The following is a 27,952-nucleotide window of genomic DNA, read 5'->3' as shown; positions in this document are numbered from 1 at the left end:
GTGTCACTTGCGGCCACGGGGTACAACGTCCAGCCTGGAAAGCTGCTCTTGGTTGTCTTGAGGATCCAAGCAAGAGCTGTGGGGATGTGTGGCCGGGGTGGAAGCAGCTGCCATCTGCGTGGAGGGGCTGCACGGCTTCAGTAGTGTCACTGAACGCAGGACCATGCCTCCTCACACGGTGCATGGAGGAGAAAAGTCTAGAAAGAGAAACATGAATTTCAATAAGTGAGAAGCCTGAGCCATTCCCAGCAAGAATTCCTTGTAAAAGTGAGACGTGTTAGTGATCCCACAGTGGAAAGCAACTCAATTCCCTGATGGTGGACAGCACTGCAGAACCTCACTGTACAGGTGTCAGTGAATCAGGCCTGCTCATAGAAGCTGCCACACAGTCAACACGGAAAATGTAGTTGACATGAGCATGGTAGATTTTTGCACCGCTGTGTCCGTGCCACATCTAACCTGTTCGTTCTCTTCCCGGTGCTTCTTCGAGGTGCAAAACACTTTCTTGCACAACAGCTGTGCATAACTCTCTGCTCAGCACACACATTCCCACTGAAAGCCTCGTTTCAGGATTGGCTTATATCCCCATCACTTCACATCTCTTCTTGCGCTGTATCCCGTCTCTCCGCATTTGATTTCTTCTCATACGCAGAAAACAGACTCTCAGCCATGTCAAATGGTCCCTGCTACGAAGACTGCTGACAGCCCTTCTGCTTTTCTGTTCAGGACGCTCTGGGAGGATCTCATCTGCGAGGGCTGCATGAGAGACATCTTCAGGGAGAGAATACCCTTTCTGGACATAGTGGTTGGGGCAAGGCTTACGCTACGGGCTTTTAGGCAAGACAGGTTTTACTCAGAGGAGCAAGAACACCACCGAGGGAAAGGAATGGAGCGCCTGGCCTCCTTCAGTAGTAAGTACCGTAAGATGACATCTGGAAAGTGTTTGCCATTGTTTAAAGACATTAGCAGCCATCTGGGGGAGGGAGACAAAAAACTAGCAGTATTTGGTCCACAGGGTCACTTCTTTGATCAAATTCTCAAGAGCACAAGTGCATGAATGATTCAGTGGGAATTCAGGTCTTTTTTTCTATCTACTTCTTATAGTTGGGCTAGTTCAAATCCATTTTCTTGGAAAAAATGTGGCTTATAACTTGACAGTCTATTTATTTTGACTACTTTGCAGTGAACAGAGTAAGAAAAACTTGCAGAGCAGTGTTTCATTTCTTGTTCAGCAATCCGAGCAGAGTCTGAGGTTTGGATGGGTTACAGAACAATCTTGTTGATGCCTTTGCAACCACAGCAATATGCTTTACGAGTCTGACTTGAGGTAGATGGATGGGAGACCGCAGCTGTCTGTGCAGTATTCTCCACAAATAAGGTCTTGGGTCTGGTCTTCAGTGCAGAACACGAGCATGGGCACTGGATCAAATCGGCCAGCTAGCACAGCTCCTGGCGTCACTGCGGAGTTGTACGAGGAGGCTGCTACAGAGAAGATTTTCCTTTGAGTCCGTTGCACAAGTTTCGGTTTAGCCCTCAGTGTATCAGGTCTAGCAGGGTGCCAACACCTCTCTTGCAACTCTAGCTGAACGGGGAACTTTTAACAGATATTTGGAGAAGCTGCAGTAGGAAAGAGGTTATATACAGTTGAGGTCGCTTAAAATTACTGGGCACAAGTGAATTTAGGTGATTGCAAAACCAGTGCCTTGTTTGTGTTGCATGAGATTTACTTTTGGCTTCACAGATGACCCTTTTGATAAGCCTCCATGCCGCGGTTGCTCTTCATACCTCACAGAGCCCTACGTTAAGTGTGCTGAGTGTGGGCCTCCTCCCTTCCTCCTGTGTTTGCAGGTGAGTGCAAGGATAAAAGCAAAGGCATTAATTTCTTTGAGAAAGTCATCAAAGGCCTGTCCGGTGCCAAGCTGTTCCATAAACACATTAATAACTGGTCTCTGTAAACTTGTATCAACACACTTATTTGCTCAGGGACAGGGAAATGACAAAGGAAATGTTGGAGGCTGAAGAACTCAGGCACGAGCAGCTGAAGCAGATCTTTGTGAAGGCAGCCAAAGCTACCTAAAGACATGCAGTCAGCCTGACTGTGTAACGGAGCATGCCGCTGCATGTCTAGAGAGGTATCGTTTCTGTCATTTTTTATGGCATGGAAAAGAAAAGCCATCAAGAAACACCCTTTCCCTGTCACCACACGTTGTTTTTTTCCTCCCAAATGGAAAAGAAAATTTGGGGGAAGTTTGCAATATTGACAATAATTGTTTGTGACCAGATACAGTTCTTTAAAAATTACGTGTGTGATCTGATAACCACAGAAAGTACTGCTAGTTTTAATTATTAAATAAGTTTGCGTTATTTATGATTAAAAAATGGCAATAACCTCTAAAACTGAAAAAGGAGCTTAGCCTTTCGCTCAGATACGTACAAAATGCACAAACACAGATTTTTGTTCATTTACCTGTACTTAAAAAGAAATTTAACTGTTGAAAATAGCTGCAAACCATGCTGGTGCTTTTTAAACAAAAAAACAAGATTAAAGGGAAACTGTGTTTTCAGTACTTAAGAAATGCTCTGTGCTCTCTTCCTGGAACGATCCACTTTAAAACACACCACCAAGCTTCTTTCACCTGCCTAACTTTGCCATAAATACTTCACAAAAAAGTATGTCGATTCACAGGAGTTATGTCTTGGTGCAAAAGACAAGTAAGATACAAAGACAGATTCAACATAATTTTAACAAAGATTTTTCTACCATTCTATGTTTTTTCTAAAATGAAATCAGAAAACTGAATAGATTTTTCAGCATATCAGGTGGTCAGTTTTGGATACCCAGTGGTCAGAGAATAAAAGGAAAAAAGGGACCAGTTAAAGTGTTTTCAGGGCAGAAGCAAGAGACTAACATAATGCTAATCTTTTGTTCTACAGTGTTTCACACGCGGATTTGAATACAAGAAACATCAAAGTGATCATACTTATGAGATAATGGTAAATATTCCGTTTAGATAACGCCTACTCAATCTTGAGCTCTCTTAACTTCCCAGGAGTTAGACCCTTGCTTACTAATATTACATTGAAAAGTTAAGTGATACAATTCTTTGATTCAGAGGTTTAGAACTACTAAAAAAAGAAAAAGTATTCCTTGAGAGCAAAGAAAAATATCCACCTGGAACCTAATGGAATAGTGGAGACATTTAAAGCTACATTTTTTTATTGTGCCTAGATAGCACAATGCATCTGACTAGCCTTCCAGTTCTTTAACCATGTGAATCAACTTCTGTTTCTCTATTCTTGTTTTTTCTTCCCCAAAGTTAATCATTTTAAAAGTCTTCAGTAATTTTTGGTGTGTTTCATAGCATAACATTGTTGAATTACGTCTGGTAGATACAACATGTAACAGCATATCAGAAGATCTGTAGTGACAAACTAGTTTTTACTGTGGTTGATGACCCAATGCCCTCAATAATTCAACAATTACTTGATCAGGTTTCATGGGACACAGTAAAAGTTTTAAAACTACCAGTATTACATATTACGTTGCCCTGTAGCTTAGAACTTGTTTGCTCTTCATGTGGTGGATTATAACAGAGGATCACAGCAGTTTGATTTGCTTTTATCTTCTCTAGACTTCAGATTTCCCCGTCTTGGATCCTAACTGGACAGCTCAAGAGGAAATGGCACTCCTAGAAGCTGTAATGGACTGTGGATTTGGAAACTGGTGAGAAGTTAGTGGTTCAGCCAACTTCAGTGAATGATGGGTAGTTTTTCCTTTCATTTCACTGGGTCTTACTGTTGCATACATCAGTGCACACCGAATGTTCAATGACTTATTATGGGTGAGACACTAATTTAGCAGCTAAAGTGGAAGAATGGGGTAGCAGATTCCGTTTTCAAATCTGCTGTTAGATATATAAGGAAATTGTTAAAGGCTTCTTGTGAGATGCAGGGCACCTCCAGTGGAGAACAAAGTTCCCTCAGTTTGCATTAAAGTCACTAGGTTTTGAAGGAGCTCAACTGTTGCACAAGATTTTCTGTGCCTCAGTTTATTCCTATGTAAAAACCAGCTACAGAATTTCTTACCTTGTGTGGTTTCGGTTTGCTTACAGTTGACTAGCTAGGTATTAATTAATTTCTGTAGTTGCTACAGGATTTTTATGCATTTGTAAATAAAGGAGAGGTGTAGTCGTGAGTTATCTCTCTTCTCCTTCATGAAAAAATAGCTGTATTAAAAGTATAGAACTCCAGACTTCACTGAAACAGAACTGTGAGTTCTTATGTGTACGTTGCTGTCATAATTAAGACTGAAAACTGGTGGTAGTTATGTTCTGCAAGTATGCTGTCTAGTACACTTTGCCCTACTTAGCAATACAAGTAATCTTAACTTTTTCCTTAAGCACTTGGCTTTTTTCAGCCTTTACCAAATAAAGGAAAAACTGACTTTTCTTCCTGGAATCCCTTGCATCCAGTTTTTACTTTAACAGAAATTAAAATGATTGCTGCTGGCGGATTTTTTTTTTTTTTAAAGTCCTCAACTTACACAGCCATTTTATTAAGACAAAATACTTCATGTTTCTAGTCAACCACTTTTCCAAGAAAGTTTGGCAATGATTTCTAGAATGCATTTTGTACAAACATTTCGGTGTTCAAAAAAAACCTGTTTAACATCACTACACGAAAGGGGAAACCACTATCCAGTTAAAATCGCAAGAGAAACTTGAGAAGCAGAACGCAGTTCCGGACTTAGACTTTACCATTACCTGGAGTTAGTAAAATGTATAAAAAGCAGTCAGATAACAATACTAAATTTTCAAACGTATAAAACATTTGGTACATTCCGTCAGCCAGGGAGTTTCTCATGTAAAGACAGTGAACTGCATTGCTCGTGACCACCAAAAAAATGCTCCCTAGCACCGTATCAAACGTGTAAGTATTGGCTCAGTGTCAGTAGGCAAAGTGTGAGTTCAGACATCATCACAGATCAGTTCTCTGCACACAATGCGATCAATCTCTTGTCCAAAATTATCTTTTCCCACTAGAAAAAATCCCTCAACATTTCTGTGTTCTTCATATTAAGCCTCCCCCTTTCCCCACTTCAGGCAGGATGTAGCCAACCAGATGTGTACAAAATCCAAGGAGGAGTGTGAGAAACATTACATGAAACACTTTATCAACAATCCCTTGTTTGCATCTACATTACTGAACCTGAAGCAGGCGGAGGAGGCGCAGCACAACGAAACAGCCATTCCTTTCCACCGTGAGTATCCCCTGCCCACTAGCACACCGAGGGAGCTTCCCACGATGTCTCTGCTCTTCCAAAACTGGAATGAGCAGCCTTTCGAGAAAGGCATGCACCACACATACAGTTTGCTTTCATTCCCCAAAGGAGAGCTTGTTCTGATGCCTAACTTGAATAATGTTAGTAGTAGGGTTTTCTTCACACTGTGTGAAATCATTGGTGTATCAAATAAACAAGACTGCCAGTTCAGTGGGAGAAGGGAGGGAACAGAGTGGTCTGGTACAAACATCAGTTCACAAAACGAGAAGTTCCTGCACAGCCAGGGGAAATGGTCACTCACAGAAATCACCACAGCAAAAGCCCAGATGTGCATGTTCATTTAAAGGACATGCTACCTCAGAACTACTTTACATGTGGCATGATATAACAGCATGTTCTTCGTGGTAAATACCAGTGTGAGTTCTCAGCCTCATGCTGGGGTGGTTACTTTTCTTGTCCAGACCCTGCGTAGCAATGTTAACTGAGGAGGGGTTTCTACCTTTAAAACATTTCATCTGATTATCCACTGTGTAGCGGGCCTAACTGCTGATGTGACTTGTCATAAAATCACTCCCTTTAAACTGCTGATTTCACACCTCTCTCTTTAAAACTGCCTTTTAAAACGTGTATGTTAAATTTCAGCAATTTAACAAATTTTCAGTTTTTCTTAAATTTAACGTCTTTAGAATTCCCCCAGTCTAGCAGCTGTTCCATTATAAAGCTCCCCAAAATGGCTGGGTAAAAAGATTCCTTGGTATCTGGAGGTTTAAATTTCACGATAAAGTGGTTAGAGCTAAAGCAGTAGGAACTGAACAATTTTGGTTCTGTCCCTGGCTGCCATTGATTTTTTTATGTGACCTGGGCGAAGACAAATTCTCTGTGCCTCGGCTTGCTTTATCTGTAGCATGGGACTTATAATGCTCAGCTCCTTCACAAGCGTGTCGTGAGCCTCGGTCCGTTACTGTCTGTAAAACGCTAAACTCCTCAGTTGGGAAGCGCTGTGAAAATTCAGAGTTGTATACCTTTAATTGCAGCTCTCTGTAAATGGCACCCAGAAGATGGCAGGTTTAACACCCCTGTTGCTATTAACTAAAAGAACCTGCACGCTGAGACCGAGTGATCTGCAGAGGTTTACTGGGGGGATGCTGAGCTCTGACATGTACAGTTTACATTTTAAAACCTATTTATTACCTTGAATTTATGTGTTTGACTTTTGAGAACACTATGAAGAACTCAGATTACTGTGTTTTTCCCTGGATGAACTCAGTCTTTTTCTAAATATAACGCTGAATAAAAGCCCAATCAGGGTGGTTTTCTTCAGCTAATTATTCCCACTTCTCCTGCAGAAGAAACACCTATTTACAGATCGTTTTGTATTAAAAAATAGACCCCACACCCCACACAACAACTAAAAACCTTTATTTTTTCAGCTGCTGATGATCCCCCACGGCCTACTTTTGATTCCTTGCTCTCTAGGGATATGGCTGGGTACATGCCAGCGAGAGCTGACTTTGTTGAGGTAAGACTCTCTCTTCTCCCATTATTTTAAATTTGCTCCTGAATGCAAGGTCAGCAAACGCACACTTGTTTGCCCCTGCCCATAGGTCTTTACTCTTCCTATACAAAACATTAGAAGAGAGGACAGGACAGAGTGATTAAACCGAGGATTTAATTACAGAGGTGGCGCTGCAGGCCTACAAAGCTGCTAGCAGGCGATCTGTGCGTCTCTGGCCTTGTGTAGGCGGGCTGTAAGGCATGCTGCTGCCACCAGATGTCCAGTAATGAATGCCTCTTATGTAAGCGGGCTAGATGTTGTGAATTAGATGCTTAGCAAAAGGGGTCAGCTTCAGCACGCTTCTATTTCATTTGCCTTAGAGAAGCACGTATGAGCCTGATCCAAAGATCACTTGAAAGACCTGCATTGTTTTCAGTGTTTTTAGCTGTGGGCCCAGGGCCCCAATTCCTGTTGCAAAACAAGCTCCTGTACATGAAGTAATGAATTCAGCCATATAGGGGCTCGTTGTTTTTGTACATTTGAGCAGAATTTCCACCACAGTGTGGGAGTCATGGAGATTACCTGATTAATTCTCATTATCCTATCACAGCACCCTGTTCCAGTTCCAGCCGTGGGGGTGCACATTATACATTCCCTAGTTAAAGCTTCCCTGTGATGTGTGTTGCTCAAGGATGGAACCTTGTACAACTGTGTATGAGCAAATATCTCTGTTTTCAGTACTTCCAAGTGTACTGAAACTTCATCCGAATTTTTTAGTGCTAGTTAGTGACAATTTATTAATCACCTCTGAACAGGAGTTTGACAACTATGCTGAATGGGATTTGAGAGATATTGATTTTGTAGAAGATGATTCAGACATTTTGCATGGTAAGTCCCATATTTTTGTACATTGTCTGAAAACAGTGTTTCAGAGTGCCTACACAACATTTCATTGGGCCTCTTTTTCTCTACACACCTTTTTAAAAGTGAACATACATTTTTAATGATCTCACTTCTGTGTGCTGGGATTTAAACACTGGCATGTCTGTGGTCCTCCCTTTCAAATCTCTTTTAAAAGCTCTTAATCAACTGACGTACAAATGGTACTTATATATAGAATAATGCACTTCACTCACTACTGAAATGTAGCCAGTTTTAAAGTAGAACATGACTGAAATTGAATAGTCTTCGCCTGTAGTAGGCATCTCTTTAGGAAAGACACAAATGATGTTTTATCCAGTATGAACTCTAGTTTTAGAGTTCCACAATTGAGTTAGGAGTTCTACAATTTAATTACGTGTTGTGTGAAAAAATACTTACTTCTGTCTGTCAAATCTTTTGCCTGAAAATGTCATTGGATGTTCTCTAGTCCATTCTTTAGTTTTAGAGAAAGTAAACTTTCTCTAAAAGTAAACTTTCTCTAAAGTTTAGCTAAGTAGAAGCAAATTATCTGAGATAGCAATTTGTCTGGAAACAGGTAGCAGTACTTCAGTGTTTGAATAAACAGACCTACAAGCCTGTTAAAAAACAGAAGCATCGATGCTTTGACATTACTTCCCCTCCCTGGCTGAAAGATATTCTTTCCGTCTACATAATGTCTGTGAGCATCATAGCAAGGCACAACTTTTGTTCTGATTCAGAAAAAGGAACACTTTCTTCTCTGTTGCTAATACCCCCTTCCCCTACTATATCTAGTTTCTTAGAAGATCCGTCACTTACTCTAACCTCTGTTAGTTTAGGAAATCTGGTATCAGGATAGGTATTAATACAGGCAGCAAGGAGGTATGTAGTTTAAGACTATGTGTAACACATTGAAACTGTTCTACTCTTGAAGTTGTGCGGTTTTTCATGTGTTAAGCATGCACACTGAGTTATAGTAGCATTAGCTGTATGTGACAACTTTTTTATTTTAAGGAGGATGGTTGTTGTATGAGTCCAACTACTGCTACTGAGTTTCTGTGAACATAGCTGCCTTAATAATACCAAATAACAGGAATTATTAAAATGACGTTTTAATCCATAGAGAAGAAAAGATGGTAATTTTCCCCACATTTATAAGTACATATAGTGTTTAAAAGTACTGTGTTTATGCTTCAGAATTCTCCCATTTATGTCAGGCAGTTCTAAGCTAAAGCCTTAGTATCCCTTGGAGACAGACAAATCCTGTTACGTACAGACAGTCTTTCCAAACTTAAAAAATCAGTTTGAAATTTAGCAGTGTACACAGAGCTTTAAGGAATGCAACTCCCTCGGCTCAAAAAAGGTTATGAGAATCGTATGTCAGTCTCTCTTCCCTTTTAACGTTTATTGAAAGGGGGACTGGCTTGTGGACGTGTCACGGATTCATCATGCCATCTCTCTACTGTTTCTTTTTATTACTATGAAAAGATATATTTTCTTGCTTCCATGTCCTATTCTGAGGCCTGGTAAACTGAAAAAGCAAAATAACGTCCTAGTTCTGTTCATTAATTGATAGCTTAATATTTATTCAAGCTGGTTTACCAGCACTGTCTTCCATACCCCTCACACCCGTCTTCCTCCCACTGCACAGTTCAGCCATTTAAGATATCTCCTACCAGCCTCCTGTTTAAGTTGTCGATCAGAATGCAAAAATCAGCTTTCCTCATCTCTTCAGAACGTCATAAAGCTATGCAGGGCCAGACCCTTGGTCTGTCTAGCTCGGTGTTCTGTTAGTACCCCACAGCAGACGCACAGGAGAAGAATGTAAGAAAAGGCAAGTACAGGCAGATGCTTTTCCTGGCACATCTTCCACATTTCCTGCAGTGATAAGTTTAGAGACTTCTTGAGCCATACGTTGTGTTCAGACCATTTTGACCCAAGGACCTGTCCTCCATGAACTTAGCTAACTACTGTTAGAACTGTATATATTTGTACTTCTGCCCCCATAACATCCTGTAGCAGAGTTCCACAATTGAGTTAGGAGTTCTACAATTTAATTATGTGTTGTGTGAAAAAATACTTACTTCTGTCTGTCAAATCTTTTGCCTGAAATGTCATTGGATGTTCTCTAGTCCATTCTTTAGTTGTCTTCAGTATTTAGTATAGGATGTCAGGCATTTGCCCTGTGAAAACTGTTTGGCAGAGGTTATGGAGCATGACCAACTACATTTTTGATCTCTTAGCTCAGGAACTCTGGCATCTTCCTTCCCACAGATGTCCTAGATCTGCCCATGTGAGAGAGAATGCCTCTAAAAAATGAAGTCCCAGGGTCTAGCCAGCTATTTTTCTTTTACATGAGGCGTCTTGGGGAGAGAAAGAATTATTTTCTAAAAAACTTTGGAATTAGATCTTTCCCTTCTCCAAGTTAATACAAAAAAGGAAGGAGCCGCATGCTCCCTGTCCTGCAGTTTTAAAGATCTCAGATGCTGACTTTGCTTGATTGCTCAAGAATATTTTGCAACCTAATTGTAGGATTTCATACTGTAGAAGATGGCTCAACACTTGGATCTGAAGGCAGGGACAGGCATTTGGATGATTTAAGAAACCTTTGTACTTTCTAGTTAACAGGCAGAGAAGGTTGTGAGGCGGCCCTGGAGGCCCGGATTCTCGTAATCGCTCCCAAGGGTGCCTGTTCCACTACTTCCAGGCAGCGGCTCTAACGTGCCTCTCTACCCCAGCCCTGCCCACCGGCAAACTTCTTACACTAGATCTTACAGAAACGTCCTTGAAAAGCAGCCCTGTGGCTGTCTTCCACTCCTGCTTGAGACAAATTTTTGCTGGCCAAAGAGCAAACTTTTTTTTTTAAAAAAGGTAAAGATATAAAACAGGGTTTTAACTCATTTTATAGCCCAGAGAAACCCAAATGGAGTCTTGCAGCATAGGTTAAGTATCAGGTTTGTGAAAAAATCCTCAGTTTGTTTTCCTGCCATACATTAAACCTCACTGGGTTCAAGATTAATTTTTGAAAACTACTTTTATATTCCATTTTCTGAAAGTTACTCAAGCTAGACCCGGAGAACACACCGACCAGAATAATTTCTATGGTCTCCCTTTCCTTCTTTTGTTTCACACGTCGCAGATCAGTACTGCAATGTCTAGGTTGCACGTAACGCAGGAATATTTGATGCTTTCATTGGAACGGAATTCCTCCTTCTTCCCTTTCATCCACATTGCTCTGCTTTTCTTAAAATTTTGTAAAAATCGTTTTATAAAAAGTTCTAGATCTAAGCTGCTTGACCTCTGTTTCCTGATATCATTGCATTTTCCCCGTTATATTTTCCTGTGTCACTCTAAACAAGTTCTCAGTATTCCCACAAGAAAGAAGAGTGCAATTTAATACAAGGTGGAAAGACTCCCAGGCAGCCTTTTATGAGGAACACAGAAACCTGTACCTGCTGACTCACCAGCTCCTCCCACCACACAGGAGGTCACAGGCATTGTTTAGTCACTTCTTGATATTAGTGAGATGGTAGAAATTACATGAAATCTCTCATATTTCAATTAACTTCTTGAACTGTTAACTTTTATTCAGTACTTGCAATATCGTAAGTGCATGCAACTATATATTGCAGTTAAACAAAAACATAATGGACATATCAAAAGAAACAACTAGTTACAAATCTAATTCAGCCCAGAGTGCTTGAATATTTCATGAATTACAAGTTTTAATCAGACTGAATTGTAATCTTCGTAATTTATCTTTTTCCCGGCTTTTTCTCCCCTTTCCTTCTCATGTAAATGATTTTTACTTCTAACACTGGAAAGTAATTGCTGAAACCGCACGTTTAGAAGTGAGTGGAAATAGACTGCAACTCTGGCTGTACAGCAGTGGAATTTCATTTCATAAGATACAAGGCAGTCAATATCTTTCTAAATATTACATGATGTTTATTCTTTTGTGGAGGTTCCTGACGTGGTCCAAAGGCAGATACTCTTTTGCCTAGGGTCCTGCTTTCCCCTAGGGAGGGTGGATTTGGATCGTAGGCATTAAGTTTGTACGAACCAAGGCACACACTGGATACACAGCCTGTTTACTTTGATTAGTTTGCATTCTTCCCATTATTTGGGCTTTGCATGCCAAACAGAGGTTAGCTAGCCTGAAACAAAGGTCTCACTCATTAGTGTTCAAAAAAGTTTTTGCAGTCCAAATGAGGCTGAAGAGAAATGAAAAGCAGAGAAACTGTTTTGGACACACTCTTGAGAAACCAAAATATTTTGATTTTTTGGAATGAAGAAAGGAGCCTTGAATTTCTGCCTATCACTGGATCCTTCAAAACTACTCTGACCATCTGAAAGAACCTTATCATTTCCCAAAATGGACACTTTGAACACAATGTCAGCTTGGATTATCTTAAGTTACCAGTACAAACAACTGCCTCTCTAGTATAATGCATGGGGAAAAGCACAGGCAAATAATTTTCATTCGTACAGCATCTCTTTTCTCATTTCAATGCAGCATGTAACAGTATAGTAGTCTGAGTTATTCATGCATTCCAGATTTTGTAATCGGCTGTTCCTGTGTGAATATGTCTATTAAAAACAAAAGCCCCTCCAAAAGTGCATGTGGCAGCAAATACTAATTTTTCTGTAAGCAGAAGCGCCGGGTTTTTTTTCCTTTATTTGTTCTTATGAATATTCCTTCCTCTCCCCAGTTGATCGTAATTTCTTTCAGAATATTGCGCACTCAGGTGAAAGCATCAAAATGCAATGGTTATAGGTGCATAATTACTTGTGATATTTATAGAGATTCTCCAATGCAATTTCTGCATGTACTTACTAAGTTCTGCCCACACAAACCCCAGAAAATAACATGTTAGCTTTGCTTGCAGAGGGTTTAAAAATACAAAAATATTTTCCATAAATTGGCACCGATTCAACACTTAGTAATGTATTTCATTCATGTTTAACTGGCTGCATTTGCCAATTTCTTGTTCCCACATTTAAGCAAGAAGGAGAATTTGCTACCTGTGCTTGTTCTTAAATTAGGAAACTTAAATACCTCTTTATGAAAATACATGATGATTCTCGAACACCCTGGCTTTGCAAGAAATTTGCAAAAAGAAGCAAGAATATTGTACCACCTCTCCTATCTTCATAGGTAATCTTTTGCTCCTTGATTAACATCAGATCAGTTTTGTATAAATTGAAGATTTTTTTTGCTAATACAGGAACAGCAAGTGTAACTCAAAACTGTTGGCTCTTGAGCTAATACGCACAACGTTTGGGCTTTAGCTGTCCCTGTTTATAAGAAATTTTATTACCCAGGGGACTGCACAGATGAATTGCCTAGAGGCTAGGGGCTTCCTGGTGTTTACATATGAACACATATTTTAAAATAGACACATAACCACACTTCTTTTTTAATTGCATTATTAATTATTTACTGGAGAGTGCAATCAATAAACTGCCAGTATCAGTTTTGCTCTTTTCTTGTAACTACAGAGGGAGGAGTGGATTCTGGATTCTGTCACACTTGGGCCACCCCTGTTTGCACAGCACAGTGGGCTGAAAGGGGACGTGCTCTTGCTTAGTTTCAGAGTGCTGTATGTTGTCTCTGCAGACTGTAAAGCCACTGTCAAGTCTTAAGCCTCTTCCTTCTGAGAGCATATTAAAATGATTAACGTAAAGGAAAAAAAGCCAACCAAGAAATCAGCCAACTCTACGCTTATTTAATGACCTAGAATTTTTGCCTTATTTAACAAAATGAGGGAAGGGAAGGTGATAGGTGTCTCCTTATCCCTTCTTTCAAGAATTTACCAAAAAAGTTTATTAACCTAATGGTTACAGGAAAAAGAAGCTGAAGAATCTCCAAGTGGATCAGCCAGACTGCAGACAGATTTGATTTTGAAAAGGATATGATTTCTAATGAGCATGGTTTTTTCCTGTGCTTCTTCACATGGTTGTGAGCTATTCTCTTTGTTCTTCTGGCAGACAGATAAGTTTAGAAGTTAACAAGCTAAAATCTTGTAGATGTTTTTGAGAACTGTAGCAAAGGCTACTTTGAATCTTCACAGTTCAGAACTGTGTCTTTCTATTTTTTGGAGTTCCTTGTTCTGTGCAAAGAAGCCTTTGTCCAAAGATGATACCTCAGATCCTTAAATCTGATAAATTTGCTTTTCAGGAGAAGGAATACTTAACAATTGCATGTATGAAGGAACAAATAAGTGCTAACAGTAAAACAGTCCAAGAAGGGAGAGGAAAAGAGTTCTCAGGATCTACCCAGGTTCATGTTTACAGGCAGTAATGTATTTGGAAGGAGTAAGCAAAAGAAAGCTTCTACAGGTAGCAAGTATAGTCTGCAGAAGGTTAGCCTCTAGTGAGTTTATGCCCCTGTAAAATTGCCACGGGGTTTTTAAAACAGCAAAGTAGAGTGAAGTAGAGTGACCATTTCAGCCTACCATGAACATAAAGGCTTGAAAATTAGCCTAATACAGTGATTACTTATGTATTCTGTAATCTTTATTTTTTTTATTATTTTGCAGCTCTGAAGATTGCAGTTGTAGATATCTATCATTCCAGGTTAAAGGAAAGACAGAGAAGAAAAAAGTGAGTTTTCAAGCATAATTGATTTCCTATAGTATCCTTCCAGGCAATTCCCATGCATGGAGACCTTCTGCTATGAGATTTGCATGACAGGCTTCATCCTGGATGTGTGGTTCTCCTTCTGTGCACAGATTAAGATCAGGCACATGGCTTTAGCAATGGTACCAGCCCAGAAAACAGACATTAACAGACCCTGATACTTATTTGTACACATGGTTGACAAAGGACCTCTACACACCGTAACTCTCCTTTAAACTCTCAAACCAAGTCATTAATTGTGAAAAGTGTATTTTCCAGTCCTTTTTAGTGCGTGAAAGTCATGTACGCAGTGTTCTTCATATTACTATCCCCAATCCAGTTATACATAAATAACTAAGCTTTTAGCACACCTTATGAGATCATGTAGCCATTTTGCAGAATGAGAAACTGAAATACTATCTGGGAAACTAGTCACAGATCCAGGGCTAGGAACCAGAAAAGAGGCAAATTTCTGTTCCTTTTGTTCCCTAAGTAATGCTGATGGACTGCACATAATTAATTTTCTACTTTAGGGAAAAAAAAAAAGCTGCCGGTCTGTAACTAATTGCTAGACCCCCACTTTCTCCATAGAAATGTTTGCATCGTTATTTTTAATTCTTAGTGGTCCATAAGTTAGTTTTCCACAATGTGTAATGAAGATAACTATATTGCTGATGTGAGTTTGAATAATTTATTCAGTTCATTTGACAGCTTTTTAGAATGAATCTATTAATTAAATTCAGTTTTATTATAACTTTCAAATACTTTGTTCAATATTTAAAATTATATCTTGCTGTATTACTCCCTGCTGGAAGAATTAGTAATTTGGAGTAAGACTCCTCCATTCCTTCTCCTCATAATACAGCATAGTTCTGCTGAATGACAGGTAAGAGTTGATATGCATTGACCTGGTTCTTTATAATTCATAAATAAAAAATATTTATGTGGTATAATTTCCATTATGATAAATCATGTCGTACTAAAAGAAAGTGCCATAAGGCTCAGTTACATAAATCGATGTCAGTTTTTGTAAAGTTTCTACAGCAGGATGAGACAAAAATCTGGAAAATGGCATAAAAATGCTGATGTCACTCTCAGAAAGGCTTTCTCTACATGGGGCAGGAATATTCTTTAATACATACTAAAGAAAATGTAATTTTACTTAATGTAAAATCCTAAAATGGATTTTATAGAGCAAATTCCAGCCTGACCTTGATGAGCCCAACTTTGTAGTATCTCTTACCATTTGCAAAAGTCGGGTGTTTATCAAATTGCCACATAGCAATGACCGACCACATGACATTTGCTGAAACCTGTGACAAATGTATTTGTCATGCACTTGTAAATATCTTACCTGCCTTTTTACTCTGCTCACTTCCCTGATCCTGTCAGGAGCACATCAAACTTATGAGGTACCTAAATCATTTTCCTCTTCTTAAAATCTAAGCTGTCATGGAAAAATTCCTTCATCCTGCTCCCAGTGGTGAAATTTACAGTCTCTCTTTCACCCTTGCTCTAGTAGAAGGATGTTTGTCTCTCTCTGAAGCTGGAAATCATGCTTCATGAGACATTCCTTTACCTCCAGTTTTGGAAGGACAAGTTGTAAGACACTGTAGATGCGAAATCTGTGCCTAAAGCAGCAATTTCAAAGCTTTAAAGCGATTGTAGCTCCCTTTGTGCTTAGTGCTGTCAGAGTTGGACTAATGCACACCGCTATCCAAAATTTACCCTGATGAAAGCCGCACTGCATCACTACATCATGTTTCTTGGCTAGCCAGCTCAGGGGTTATGGAAGTTTCATACGTGTTTCGTTTTAGACCCCTCTGATGGTCTAAATCAAAGTTTCTTCTGAAGCCTTTGTATTTATGAGGTAATACACAAGTTAATGCCTTTTATTAATACCATTTTGCTCTCAATTACAGAATTATAAGAGATCATGGCCTAATCAACCTCAGAAAATTTCAGAGTGAGTATCGGGTGTAACTGCTTAACTTGAAAGTGGCCTCTACTTGGGAAGCAAAACTTTGCAAGTTCACTGTTTCCAGTGCACCAGTGTGGTTTATTCATACTGGACCATATTCAGATGGTCTGAATTCCAGCAGATTTCCTGCCCCAACTGTTTCCAACCAGCTGGCTCTAACTATTCCCAGTTCAGTGTTTTAGTTATTGCCTCAGAATTGCTCTTCAGAAGCATTTTAGGCTCCTCTGAGTAGGGAGAGGGGTGAAGGTGAAATCTAGACCTTTTAAGTGCATCTCACTATTCTAAGAAATGATTAAACAACATTTAAATATCATCCTTTATGCTTTTAGAATTTTAAGGGCTGTATAATTTTCTTGCTTTTTACTCAACAATTTGTAGTTGTGACACCAAAATGGCCAAGAGGTGTACCGAAAATGGATCTTTGGGCAGTTCAGAGGCTGGTAGTCACTTCAGGTTCCACTGAATTTATTTTCTTCTTGCAGTAGGAATGATAAGGTGTGTCACTTTTTTCCCCCTCTAGTTTTGGAAAGGCGATATCCAAAGGAGGTTCAAGACCTTTATGAAACAATGCGACGATTTGCACGAATTCTTGGACCGGTAGAGCACGATAAGTTCATTGAAAGCCATGCATGTAAGTATTCTGAGGATTTTAGCATATATGTTCTTCAATAGGCATAATGAGGGGTTGCATTATCTACAATCTTTCCTAAATAAGGAGGTTGTTTTTCTCCTCTTCCCCATCTAACTACGTCAGAAAAACAAATACATTTGTGGTTTGAAACATTAAATGAGCAGCAAGTGGGTTTTTTCCACTAAACTGTGTCCGAGTTCTTTGTTTGATTTCTCGGTTGACTGAACATTCTGGTCGTGTGTTAGAAGCAGTATTTTCTTATCAAAAGACCACTATTCATTTACTGGGACTCTATATCACTGAAAGAACAAAATACCTAAAATTTATGTCTGTATTGAGAGATCGGGAGCTGGAAGCAAATTGTGAATTCTTTGAAAGGTACATGTTCAACTATTATATGTGTACAGAGTTATATAGTACAGCTGTCATTATGTCCCTTACCTTAAAGGGAGAGGCATTGTTCCATCACCAAATCATCTCGAGTCTTTATGCATAATCATAGCATGCATTTAGTCAAATTCCAGTGTGAGTCATTAAGTCACGGAATTAAGCAGGATGTAAACTGGGAAAATTGTTGCTCATTAGAAGGAACAAAGCATTTAAACAGTTGCGACTGTATTTTCAGGACAGCCTGTGTGAAATACCAAAAGTATGATCTTGCAAAATCATGAGTCCCACGTGTGAGTGCTAGTCTTGGAACCTAGTTTTGTTGTTGTAGCGACAGCGAAGTCCTCAAGTTAACCTGATAGTCAAGTACACGCATTATACAGATCTCCTGAGTAGTACAAGTAAACAAATTCGAGACAAGCAAACTTGCTCGCTGTAAAACTAAGCAATGCCTGGAAGCCAGCTGATAAAAGCTATAGGCAGTAAATATCTCTGAGCAAAAGAAACACGGGTATTTAATCTTACTGACTGCAGAAAAAGTTGTCTGCAAGGAAATATTTTGGAAGGTCCGGTTATGAAAATCATAGTTCAAAGACAATATTAGATGCTATAAGGAGCCTGGATGGAGTAGTTTTTCAATCGAAAATTAAATTGCCTTCCAGAAATCCTACATTATTGTTATTTGCCTCGTCCAGGGTACGGCAAAGGAACTGTCAAAGCATGAAGATAAAATAACTTTTCTGAGCACACAAACGCTAGAAGCCAGCTTAAATCTGTGATCAAGGAGTGTTAGGACACAGTGAGTTTGAGATCTGATACAGACTTGTGCAGAGAGGTTAACCCTGTCTGTGGTTCTGTATACTTTATAGCTGAACTGTGTAGATAAATAAGACATAGCAATGTTCCTAGTACACCACAGTTCACTGCCACCCCCACTGACCCACATTTGTTTTTTGGATTTCCCTTCTGCTTACTCTTGGGGTAAAACAGTGGAATTTGAGCTGCGAAGGGAAATAAAGCGACTGCAGGAATACAGAGCAGCAGGCAGCACCAATTTCTGTAGATTTCTGTAGTAAGTACCTAATGCATTATTCAGCCCATTCCCATTCATCAAGGTGTGGAAGGATGATTTTACGACATTGAGGATGTGTTGAATAAAAAGACACTTAGTTTTGAAACGCATTTGCCTAGCTCTTTAACTGAACAAGGCTTTAGCAATAATGCTTCCGTCCAGCTGTGCTTTTTTAAAGCTAGTTTGAGCCATCAGCTTGGAGAACTTGCTGTCTAGCAGAGCTCTGCTTTAGTCACCACTTTGCGAAAGATTCAGAAAAAAAATATGTATGTCATGGCACAGTGGTCTCCATGCTTTATCTCTGGACACTTTCACTGGCTATCAACAAGTATGGTATCTGGAGAGAGGCCTAAGACCTCTACATAGATGAAATGTCCTGTTTTATCCTGGAATTGGATCATGGAAGCCTTTTTTGTTTGCTTTTGGCCTGAAATTAATGGCGAGAGGGGTGCAGGGTGGAATCTGATACCTTCTGATGCCAAGTAGTTGTCATGAGGGAGAATAGCAGAGTCTGGTCCAGAGCTAGAGAACAGTTTCTCACTTATTTTCTAAAGTAGAAAAACAAACAGAAAATTTTGACCAAGGCAGCTGGTGAGAATGTGGTATCTGTTTGCCCTAGGTGCCAGAACATACGATCACCTTAAGAAGACAAGAGATGAGGAACGCCTAAAGCGCACTATGCTTTCTGAAGTCCTGCAGTACATCCAGGACAGCAGTGCCTGCCAGCAGTGGCTCAGTCGACAGGCTGATATGTACGGTTACAGTAAGACTGTGCATTTTACATACCTACGCCTTAGTCAGGCGCACCAAACATGTTTTTCTGTGTGATAACAACAAACGCGTTCCCAATTTATTACAGTAGGAACAGTCTGCCAAATTCAAAAGGGCAAGAAACTGTGGATAACAGCAGTAGTGCTTGTTGAAGTGCAGACGAGGAAGTGACTAGTAAGGGCTCAAAATCTCAGTTTTCTGTATTTTATATTTCAGGAACTTAACTGCTGTTAATAAAGTCATGGAGGGAAATGAGGTCTTTATGGATATTAATGAGGGCACAGATGACACTTGAAATGTTTCAGATGATTTTAGATGTAGCAGCATTATTAACGTGTAGTCACCCTGCACAAGCACTTTGATTTAAGGAGCAAGCTGCAATGCAAAGGAAGCGCATCCTGTATGCTGCATTGTCTGAGAAGATGATTTGGAATTTCCCGTCTCCACTGAATTTTTTATTGTGTTCCCTGCCCCCCCCCCCCTTTTTTTTTTCTTTTAAAACAGGTTTTAGACATGGTCTTCAATCTGGGAGTGCTAAATATTTAGAAATCCTGTTGACTTCAGATCAGGGCCTGGCTTATGCAGGTTGAATTGTATAATTATTAGCAGTTGGGGAAAAAGTAGTTTCAGGGCTAATATGTGCAGTTGTTCTTAAGAAAACATGAAGGCAATTTGAAAATTTCCTCTCTTTTCAGTGATTCCGGACTGAGTCCCACGGTACCAGTTCCTTCAAATTCAGGTAACTGTTAGGCGATGGTCTGTGATAAAAAGCCAGCCGTACATCAGTAATACCGTCCTGACAGCCAGTTGGAGAGTGACTCTTTTGCTTCAGTGCAAAAGCGTCAGTCCTCAAGCCTCATGGTTAAGCACTGGTCAAGTCAACATTACCTCAATCTGCAACTCATTCCACGTGCAAGTCCTGTAGGGTTTTTTGCTGAATTTCTAGATTTTTCTGGCTACAGATGGAAAACCCATCCTAAAGCTACGTTAACAAGGCAGGAAAGAAAAGAATTTTCACATGAGAACAAAATTTTATCTTTAAAAGATAAAGCTAATCCAGGTTTTTAATGAAGCTGTATAATACATACCATAGCACTATGAACCTGACAGAAAGCAGATTTGGGAGGGCAGAACACCAAAAAACAGTTGCCTGAGAAGCAGGCAGTGGTTGCAGCATCAAGCACTTTAGAGTGACAGAATGAGATGATACGCAAATTCAGTTTTCCTTTTCTATGAACATGCTTTTATATTCTTTAACTCTGTAATCACAAATTAGGTTTTTTTCCACCAAGACGACCCTTACTTCTTTCAGTGCCCAGTAAGGACAGATTCAGGGGTCAGTCAAGGCCCTCGTGAACAAGACTTCTATAAAATCCCATCTCATTTGTTGAGGTCACAGGGCAGCATGCAATCAATGAAACTAGGATAAAGTTTTACTATAAGGCTGTTAAATCTTGCCAGGGAAAACTGGCTTCTAGCTCTGTCTCTACATCCAGTTTTTATGTGGATGCTAATAAACCACTTGAACCAAACTTCTCAGAGGTGGCCACTGAGTCTAGATGTTCTTCCTCATTTCTGCCAGGAGCCCTGGAAATTTGGGTCAGAATACCAAGCAATTAGTCATTGCAGCATGCACTATGTTTTGAACATATTTGGTGATAGCTAAGGTCTGGTGTTTTGGAGAGAAAACAGCATTGCGTATCTCAGGCTGGGCATCCAGAGTCCATGAAATGGGGACAGTATCCCCTCAGCTGAAGGGCTAGTATGAAGAATGAAATTAATTTTTTGTCAAGTATTCAGTAGCCAGTGAAGGAGAAGAGGCCAAGAGAACATGAATTGTTTTGCCTATGGAACTCAGATAGCATGCATGTTGAACAAAACCCAAATAAAATACATATAGTTGCTAATTAAGCAAACATCCTGCATACTGAATAAGGCAAGGATACTGCGGAAAAACTGCCACGTGTCTATATAATTAAAGGCTGCATCATACTGAATATACAATAGGGCAAATTAACATTGCTTAACTTTACTTCTAGATTTTTGAGATCTTGACTTTGCCGCCTTAATATGTTTTCTTTAATGTAGTTTGTGCGTGTGTGTTATTTCCTAGGTTTTTAAAAGAGTAAAACCAAATTCTGTCTTGTCTCATCATAGCACGCTCATTCCAGGCTGTAGAAAGAGGGAGCAGCGCTAGGAAATAACTTCCTCTACACCTACCAGACACTCACTACTCCAGCTTCTTTCCAGTCCCTCAGTTCTCTCTCCGATCAGGCTCCCCTCACCCAGACAGGCTCTCGTGTCTCCTACAGATGCACAGGAGAAAGATAGAGAGACTCCCAGAGGTAGGACCCGGACAGGGCAGGTTCTGGAGCAGTGGCCAGCACAGTCCTTGGGAAGATGGATCTGCAGATTTCCCAAGATCTCATCACTTCAGCAAATTTGGGAAGTCTGTCCTGGGATAAAGAGACCTATTTCTAACAGCGCTAAATATGCAACCCACAGCACAGGGGCAATAGACTTTCTAAAAATGTAAATAAATAACCCCAGCTTTGCTCTGAGCTCTGGAAGTTAAAAAAAAATACTATTAGGAAAAAAAAAAAAAACCCACACCAAACCTGCAAGTAGACAGCCCTCATGAAAGTTTAAGCTGCACCAGTTCAAGTTCAGCAAAGTTATAAACAATAGCGAAAGTGAGAACTATCAGACTACCTTGTAATATTTCTTTCAGTACTGTTTATCACAACAGACGAAAATAAATCCACAAACTGCATTTGCTTTACAATATCTGCATATATTCAAAGGCATTTAAAGCAAACTCTGCTTCATGAAGTTGTCAGCAGTGCCAGAGAAATCGGCTGCTAATCACACCATCCTTGCAAGGTACCGGTTTCACACCTGCCGGGAGTTAGTCCTGCGTGCTGTGCACACCCTCCACGCAGCACTGACCTCCCTGACCCCGGCTGGAAGAGTCGGTTTAGTCAGGAGGTACAGCCCAGCTTAAACATAATCAGTGCCAATTTGACAGAAAGCTGTTGTCTTTCAGTTCCTCCTAAAAGCCAGTGAGCCGGGATTAACAGCGTAAGAGTCCTCATGCAAGTATTCACGGTGCTTAACTATGTCGGTTGCAAAATCATACCTTTTATCACATCTGTGCAGTTTTTGTGTTAAGCCCAAAATAACCCTGTCCGTAAACACTTGGATCATACTGGGTTAACATCACGGGGATTTAATTGCCTCTGTGATAAGACACCTAAGGAACAGCCACCGCCAAACTGCTCAAGAGTTCTTCAGTGTTTTCCTTTCTTGTCTCTGCAGGTAGACGGAGTGCCCCACCACTGAACCTCACAGGTCTCCCAGGGACAGAGAAACTCAATGAGAAGGAGAAGGAGGTGAGGAAAGGAATGAAAAGATAATCTATATAAAACTTTATCTTCACAATGCAGGGGTGCTCACACTGTCTGTCTCAGGTGCTATGAGTATCACCTCAGCTATATGCCCTGACTACTCTTTCCTGCTCATAAAAATCATTCAGGTTTCCCAGCTGGCTTCTTAATTTCAGTTGCTGTACTATACATACAACATAGCTGCAGCAAATTAGCTTATTTAGCAAAGAAAGGTGGAGTGCGCCAAGGTGCTATTATAACATCCAGAGTATGACATCCTCTCTTCCTCCGTTGTGAGACTGGGGTGAGCAGAAGGGTTATTTTTTCTTAATGAACGTTGGTTTTAAAACTGGCAGAGGATTTTGTCAAGGGCTTCACTGGACAGATCGCTGAACCTGAATAGCGGAGCTCTTTCTGTATTATAGATATCTCGCAGCCAAACCTCAACCAGTTATGGCTGGTTTTTCACTGTAACACTAATGTGAACCATAGAGGCGATAACAGTGTATTTTCTTTTCATGTTTTTTCCATATTTCTGCTTTACAGTGCATATACCAAGTTTTTTGTATGCACGTGTAGCAGAGAATGGAATCTGGCTTTCTTTAAGCCATGGGTTGTTAGCTCGGCCTGGTGTTGCAGTTTGCAGTCCCATATAGAGTGCTCTTGCACAGTCACCTAAAGCAACGAGAGGCACAGGGAAGATCAACGGAGCAGACAGAAATGGGACTGCAACCCCTGCGGCAACCCACAGGAGAGGTAAACAACGCAGCAAGGGGCCTGCTGTGTATTTACGGCTCAGTTTCTTCTGCAGCCCAGTGTAGGCCTGTCCTCTAATTCAGTGAAAGGCAACACTGGAAAGCTATTGAAATAAAAGATTTATTTTTTTTAATAGAAGTCATAATCCATCCTTAGATTGTCCACAAGGCAGATTTCAGTGTACGTGAAACGCAGCTGTATTTCAGGCTTTTCCCTCTGTGTGGAAGCTGTTTCCCCTTCACTGGAGATGGCAGCATTGAAAATCAGATCACAGATTCACCATGGAACATGGCATTTCTGGCTCCATTCAGCATATAAATAATTGTGACTAGGACATTAGTGTGTATGGGGAATCAGATTTCCTCGTCAGCTGAGACATAAAGTCTGAGTTCCTCTGAATTCTGCAATTTCCTATCAATGAGGAACAATCATTAAGCATTTCCTCATTAAAAGGAGGAGACAGCCAGTATCTCCACTGGGAGCAATACAGTGCACCATCTAGAAGGCGACTGGTATTTGGAAGCTGAATAGGAGCATTGCAACCTAACAGCAGAGCACAGGGGCTTTTGAAAGCAATTCCTTTTACCAAACTTCCAAACACATCATGCCCTCCCTGCCCAGTTTCCATCCTAGACTTCCGGAGGGGGCAGGGCGCTGTGTGCATCGCTGCTTTTGTAGAAAGATATTAAAGACTTAGTCTGCAGGGGATTAATAGACAGATGCCCTCCCTGGCTCTCGTCCAGCACGCTGAATTGCCGGTTGCAAGTCTCTTTGGCATGTGTACTTCCCTTGGTTTGTAAAGAACAACGCCCACACAGGACACACTCATAGTTACGCTCCTGTGAGCCGAGAGCTTGCTTTCATCCTCCTAGTTTATTTTTTAGTCAGGAATGTTTTTGAATGCAGCAGCCAGCAAGCTCCTCCCCCCCTACCTGTGGATCGAAACAGCTCATAATGCAATTACTGTATGCCTCCCCCATGCAAAAAAAAAAACATTTAAAATGTTTTCCGAAAAATATTCACGTTACTCCCCCAACAGGGATCACAGAATGAAAGAGCGTGACAAGTGTTAGTGTTTATTAACTTCACCTTTTGTCTTCCAGCTCTGTCAGATGGTGAGGTTGGTCCCTGGAGCCTATTTAGAATATAAAGCTGCTTTAGTGAACGAGTGTAACAAACAAGGAGGCCTGAGACTCGCGCAGGCTAGAGCACTCATCAAGATCGATGTGAACAAAACCAGGAAAATCTACGACTTCCTTATCAGAGAAGGGTATATCACGAAAGCCTGAGGACAGACATCAGCGCTTTGGCTAGAGCAGACAGATGTGGAGAAGCTTTGAAGCCACTTTGACAGCGCTGAAAGATTTTAGCGGTGTTGAATGAAGGACATTTCCATTTGTTTAAAATCTTTTGGGGCTTTTTTTTTGTAAAAACAAGTAGGGAGCTTTGTTAAATTGTATGAATACTGACATTTCTTCGTCTGGTTTCCTTTTGACTCTGCCGTTTAACACTGCTGTTGTCAGAATTACGCTGCCACATAGCACTGGAAAGAACCATACACCATATAAGCTAACCTTAAATGTGAATGGGCATTCATTTCTAACGCCTCTCGTAACTAAAAAGAGAATCACGGCACTTTTATTCTGACAGTGACACAGAATAAGGACGGAAGAGCAGCACGTAATGAGAGTCACACTTTGACTTTGTGTGAGTACAGGGGTATAGAAATGCAGTCCCCTCCCTTCTTGTACTCCTTCCTAAAACAGTGTCAGCTTTCAAAGGAGACAGCACATGCCCGAGGGTATAAAAATAGAGCTTGCAGTGGTCCAGTCTTTTTAACTTAATTGTGATAAAGGATGGGAAAGGACATTGCAGGGAAGCTCCTCAACAGTTGTTACTTTTATGTGATATTAGCACATATCACAGCATGAAAGCACTGTACAAACCAATAAGCTTCATCTGCTCGCTACTCGATTTGTGATTGTCAAGTTACATATAATCCCTCAGTTTAAGTCCTTTTTGCTCCGGCTCGTTGGAAAGGCTGGATGTTACAACCAGAGCATAAATAAATGTTTTCGGAACATAAATAAAAAGACGCTCAGTACCCCGACGTTCTCTCACAAAAGATAACAAGCGAAGAGCACGACAAACCGCCCAGAGCACACGCTTCAGCCCTTCCTGCCCTCCTGTTCGTGGGGCCGTATCCTCTCAGCTTACCGCTTTAGCAGCGACATACCCAGTTGACCAACAAAGCAACGATGAGGTGCAACAAGTTACTACACACACAACACCCTGTCACATCAGATGATCCATTGTGTGACTTCAGTACAAAACATTTGTATTTGAAAATACAATTGGATGATGAAGGTGGTTCTTTTCAGATGCAGCTTGGCATGGTTTACGAGACAGTAAAGTCTTTATCAAACATTTCATTGCTAACGTATAATGCTGAAATAATGTCCCATAAGTAAACTAACAGCCAAAGCAGGTGGGATGTTGGGTGCTCTCAAGTTTGGGATCTCATGTGGAAAAGCCTGAGCTACAACTATACTGATACCTATTTAAGGTGTTTAGGTTTGGGTTTTTTTTTTCCCCCAAGAGTAATTATCCTGTGTACCTGAGGTGCCATTGAATGTGAAGTATTTTGGTTTGCAATAAAATCAAAATTACTTGAAACAATCTTACGTCCGTGTTGGCGGACTCCGAGTGGTACCGCAAAGGTCATGCGACTGCCTGTATCTATACCCATCAGCTTTTCACCATGGGAGAGAAGAGAGAAGTGCACAACAGTGGCTGTGTGGGTGCGACCGCTAAATTACCTAGAAAATACTACTGTTTAAAGAAAAGCAGCAGTAATAAACTACACGTTGAAGATTAAAGTCTGGAGGAATTGAGACTGTATAGACTGGGAAAGCCAAGGGAAGGGACAAAGTAAGCTGTAAATCCTTGGGAATGCTTTTCCCAGTTGTCTTTTAACATTAAACAAAAAGCCAAACTACCTTTCCTCTTGCCCAGCCTCCTATGCCGTGGCTTGTACAAAAAAGCAGTAGGTGAGCCAAGTACACCGGTACCTGCTGTGACCATCCCGAGATCAGCGACGCACCCACCCAGCAAACTGCAGTGACGTTCCTTTGCCCCAAAGGGACCCAAACAGGACCGCGAGCGTGACCTGCTTTGACGAAACACAGAACTACCCAAATCCGAGCTGTTGCCGAGCCCTGCGCTTTGGGCAGTGCTAAATAATTCGGTCATCCAGAAAACGTCGGGGAGAAAAGATCTCTGGAGAGGCGAGAACAGAGATCCTTTAACTGGCCAGGAGGGGAACCAGAAAAGAGACTTCTCTTTTCCAAGGTAAGAGAGCGCGAGGCAGTGGGGAAGTGGGGCTGGGATGCTTCCCTCAAATAGCATCAAGGTACACAAACAGCAGGTTTTCCCCTTTCACAGGGCATCTCCCAAGCAGGGAAGGTAACAGGCTTCCAGCGCGCCTGTGCCAGGGTCAGCACCTCTTTGCTGCTCCTGTTGCCTTTAATTGCCAGGCTCTAACACAATGTACCGTTGTGCTGCAGAAAGCAAGCCAGAAACGTCACGTCAGGAGAAGGCTGTTGGGACAAAAAGCTCCATCTGTGCCTGCGCCAGGCTCGGGGGTGAGGTGGGGACCAGGGGAGGCACGCGGGGGCTGGCCAGTGCCGTGGCCATGGCCATGCACACCCCACCGAGGCACGACCATCCCGCTGCTGCTTACACCCGCGGTCTGAGGGCAGGTGAGCGATCAGTCACCAGAGACACACCGACGGCAGGGGTTTGGGTACAAACCTTAGCCGCTTGTAGCACCGGCTGGGGCCAGGCTGCCTGATGGAGGGGGGAGGCAGGACAGGGACCTCTTCACCCAAGAACTTTCAAACCACTTCCAATAAAATAAAACAGACAAGCAAAACCCACCCAAACGGGGCCAGCTGAGGCCGAGCTCTGCTCAGAAGCGAGCTCAGCTGCACTGGGTTTTAAACAGGGCAGGCTTTCTGCAGGAGGTTCCTCCAGGGCACAAGGGCTCAAGCCAACGCCAACAGATCCCTGCCCTTTTGGTGACAATCACCGCTGGCGCTTCCTCCCCTCCACGCTCTCTTGAGCACCATTAAACAGAGAGGAAAGAAAAGCCAGTGCTCAGGCACAGGGCGGCCCCTCTCCCCATCACTTTTGTCCCCCTCCTCCCAGCTGGGTGCGTGCTGCTCTGGCCCCTCTGAGCCATTTTCTGACACACAGGGAAGGTGTTTTTCGGGAGAAAAGACGCCCCCGAGCTCCCAGCTGCCTCTCTGCCACACCAGTCCCTCCTCCTTTAAATCCCGGCTCCTCTCCGACTCCTCACAAAATGTCTCCATCACTGCCTGCCAGACCTGGCTCCAGCCTCCCAAGAGCTAGCTGTCGCCTCGATGTCATTTGGAGAGGCTTTGAAAGGGGGGATCTATCTTTATCCGCGCTGGGAAGCGCCATGCACGGCTCTGGCTCTGTGCAAGTAATTAACAATAATGAAAAGTTGGGGTTGCCATGGATATGCTGTTCTATTTACAACACGCATCTCTCCCCATCACCCAGACCCGCGCAGCAACCGAGGGAAATCAGAACCCCATTCACTGCCTTGGCGTGGGGTTTTATTTTTAACTGGGATGCTGTAATAGG

The 27,952-nt window shown here is 41.4% G+C and overlaps 1 protein-coding gene across 1 annotated transcript; it reads left to right on the top strand.

Moving 5' to 3' along the window:
- Window positions 1-746: 746 nt before the first annotated feature.
- TADA2A (transcriptional adaptor 2A) lies at window positions 747-25,958 on the top strand. Its single transcript, XM_009329103.1, has 15 exons — window positions 747-911; window positions 1,742-1,848; window positions 2,935-2,994; window positions 3,633-3,724; window positions 5,103-5,260; window positions 6,712-6,800; window positions 7,592-7,664; window positions 14,219-14,282; window positions 16,220-16,263; window positions 16,799-16,909; window positions 18,287-18,358; window positions 18,988-19,120; window positions 19,835-19,878; window positions 22,458-22,531; window positions 24,385-25,958. Exons 1-15 carry the CDS (start codon window positions 761-763, stop codon window positions 24,568-24,570), a joined length of 1,458 nt encoding a protein of 485 aa, XP_009327378.1. The 5' UTR covers window positions 747-760; the 3' UTR covers window positions 24,571-25,958.
- The last annotated feature ends 1,994 nt before the right edge of the window (window positions 25,959-27,952 follow it).

The sequence above is a fragment of the Pygoscelis adeliae genome, unplaced genomic scaffold (genome assembly GCF_000699105.1).
Source record: "Pygoscelis adeliae isolate BGI_AS28 unplaced genomic scaffold, ASM69910v1 Scaffold427, whole genome shotgun sequence".
NCBI classification, from domain to species: Eukaryota; Metazoa; Chordata; class Aves; order Sphenisciformes; family Spheniscidae; genus Pygoscelis; species Pygoscelis adeliae.
Note: the sequence above shows the minus strand (reverse complement) of the source record. Positions and strands in the feature narration are given on the sequence as shown.

What these genes read in the sequence shown, in the direction of transcription:
- TADA2A (XM_009329103.1), top strand. Translation starts at nt 761, where the DNA reads ATGAGAGACATCTTCAGGGAGAGAATACCCTTTCTGGACATAGTGGTT. An exon ending in TGATTCAGACATTTTGCATG is followed by an intron (nt 7,665 to 14,218) that starts GTAAGTCCCATA and finishes ATTATTTTGCAG; the next exon opens with CTCTGAAGATTGCAGTTGTA. An exon ending in CAACCTCAGAAAATTTCAGA is followed by an intron (nt 16,264 to 16,798) that starts GTGAGTATCGGG and finishes TTCCCCCTCTAG; the next exon opens with TTTTGGAAAGGCGATATCCA.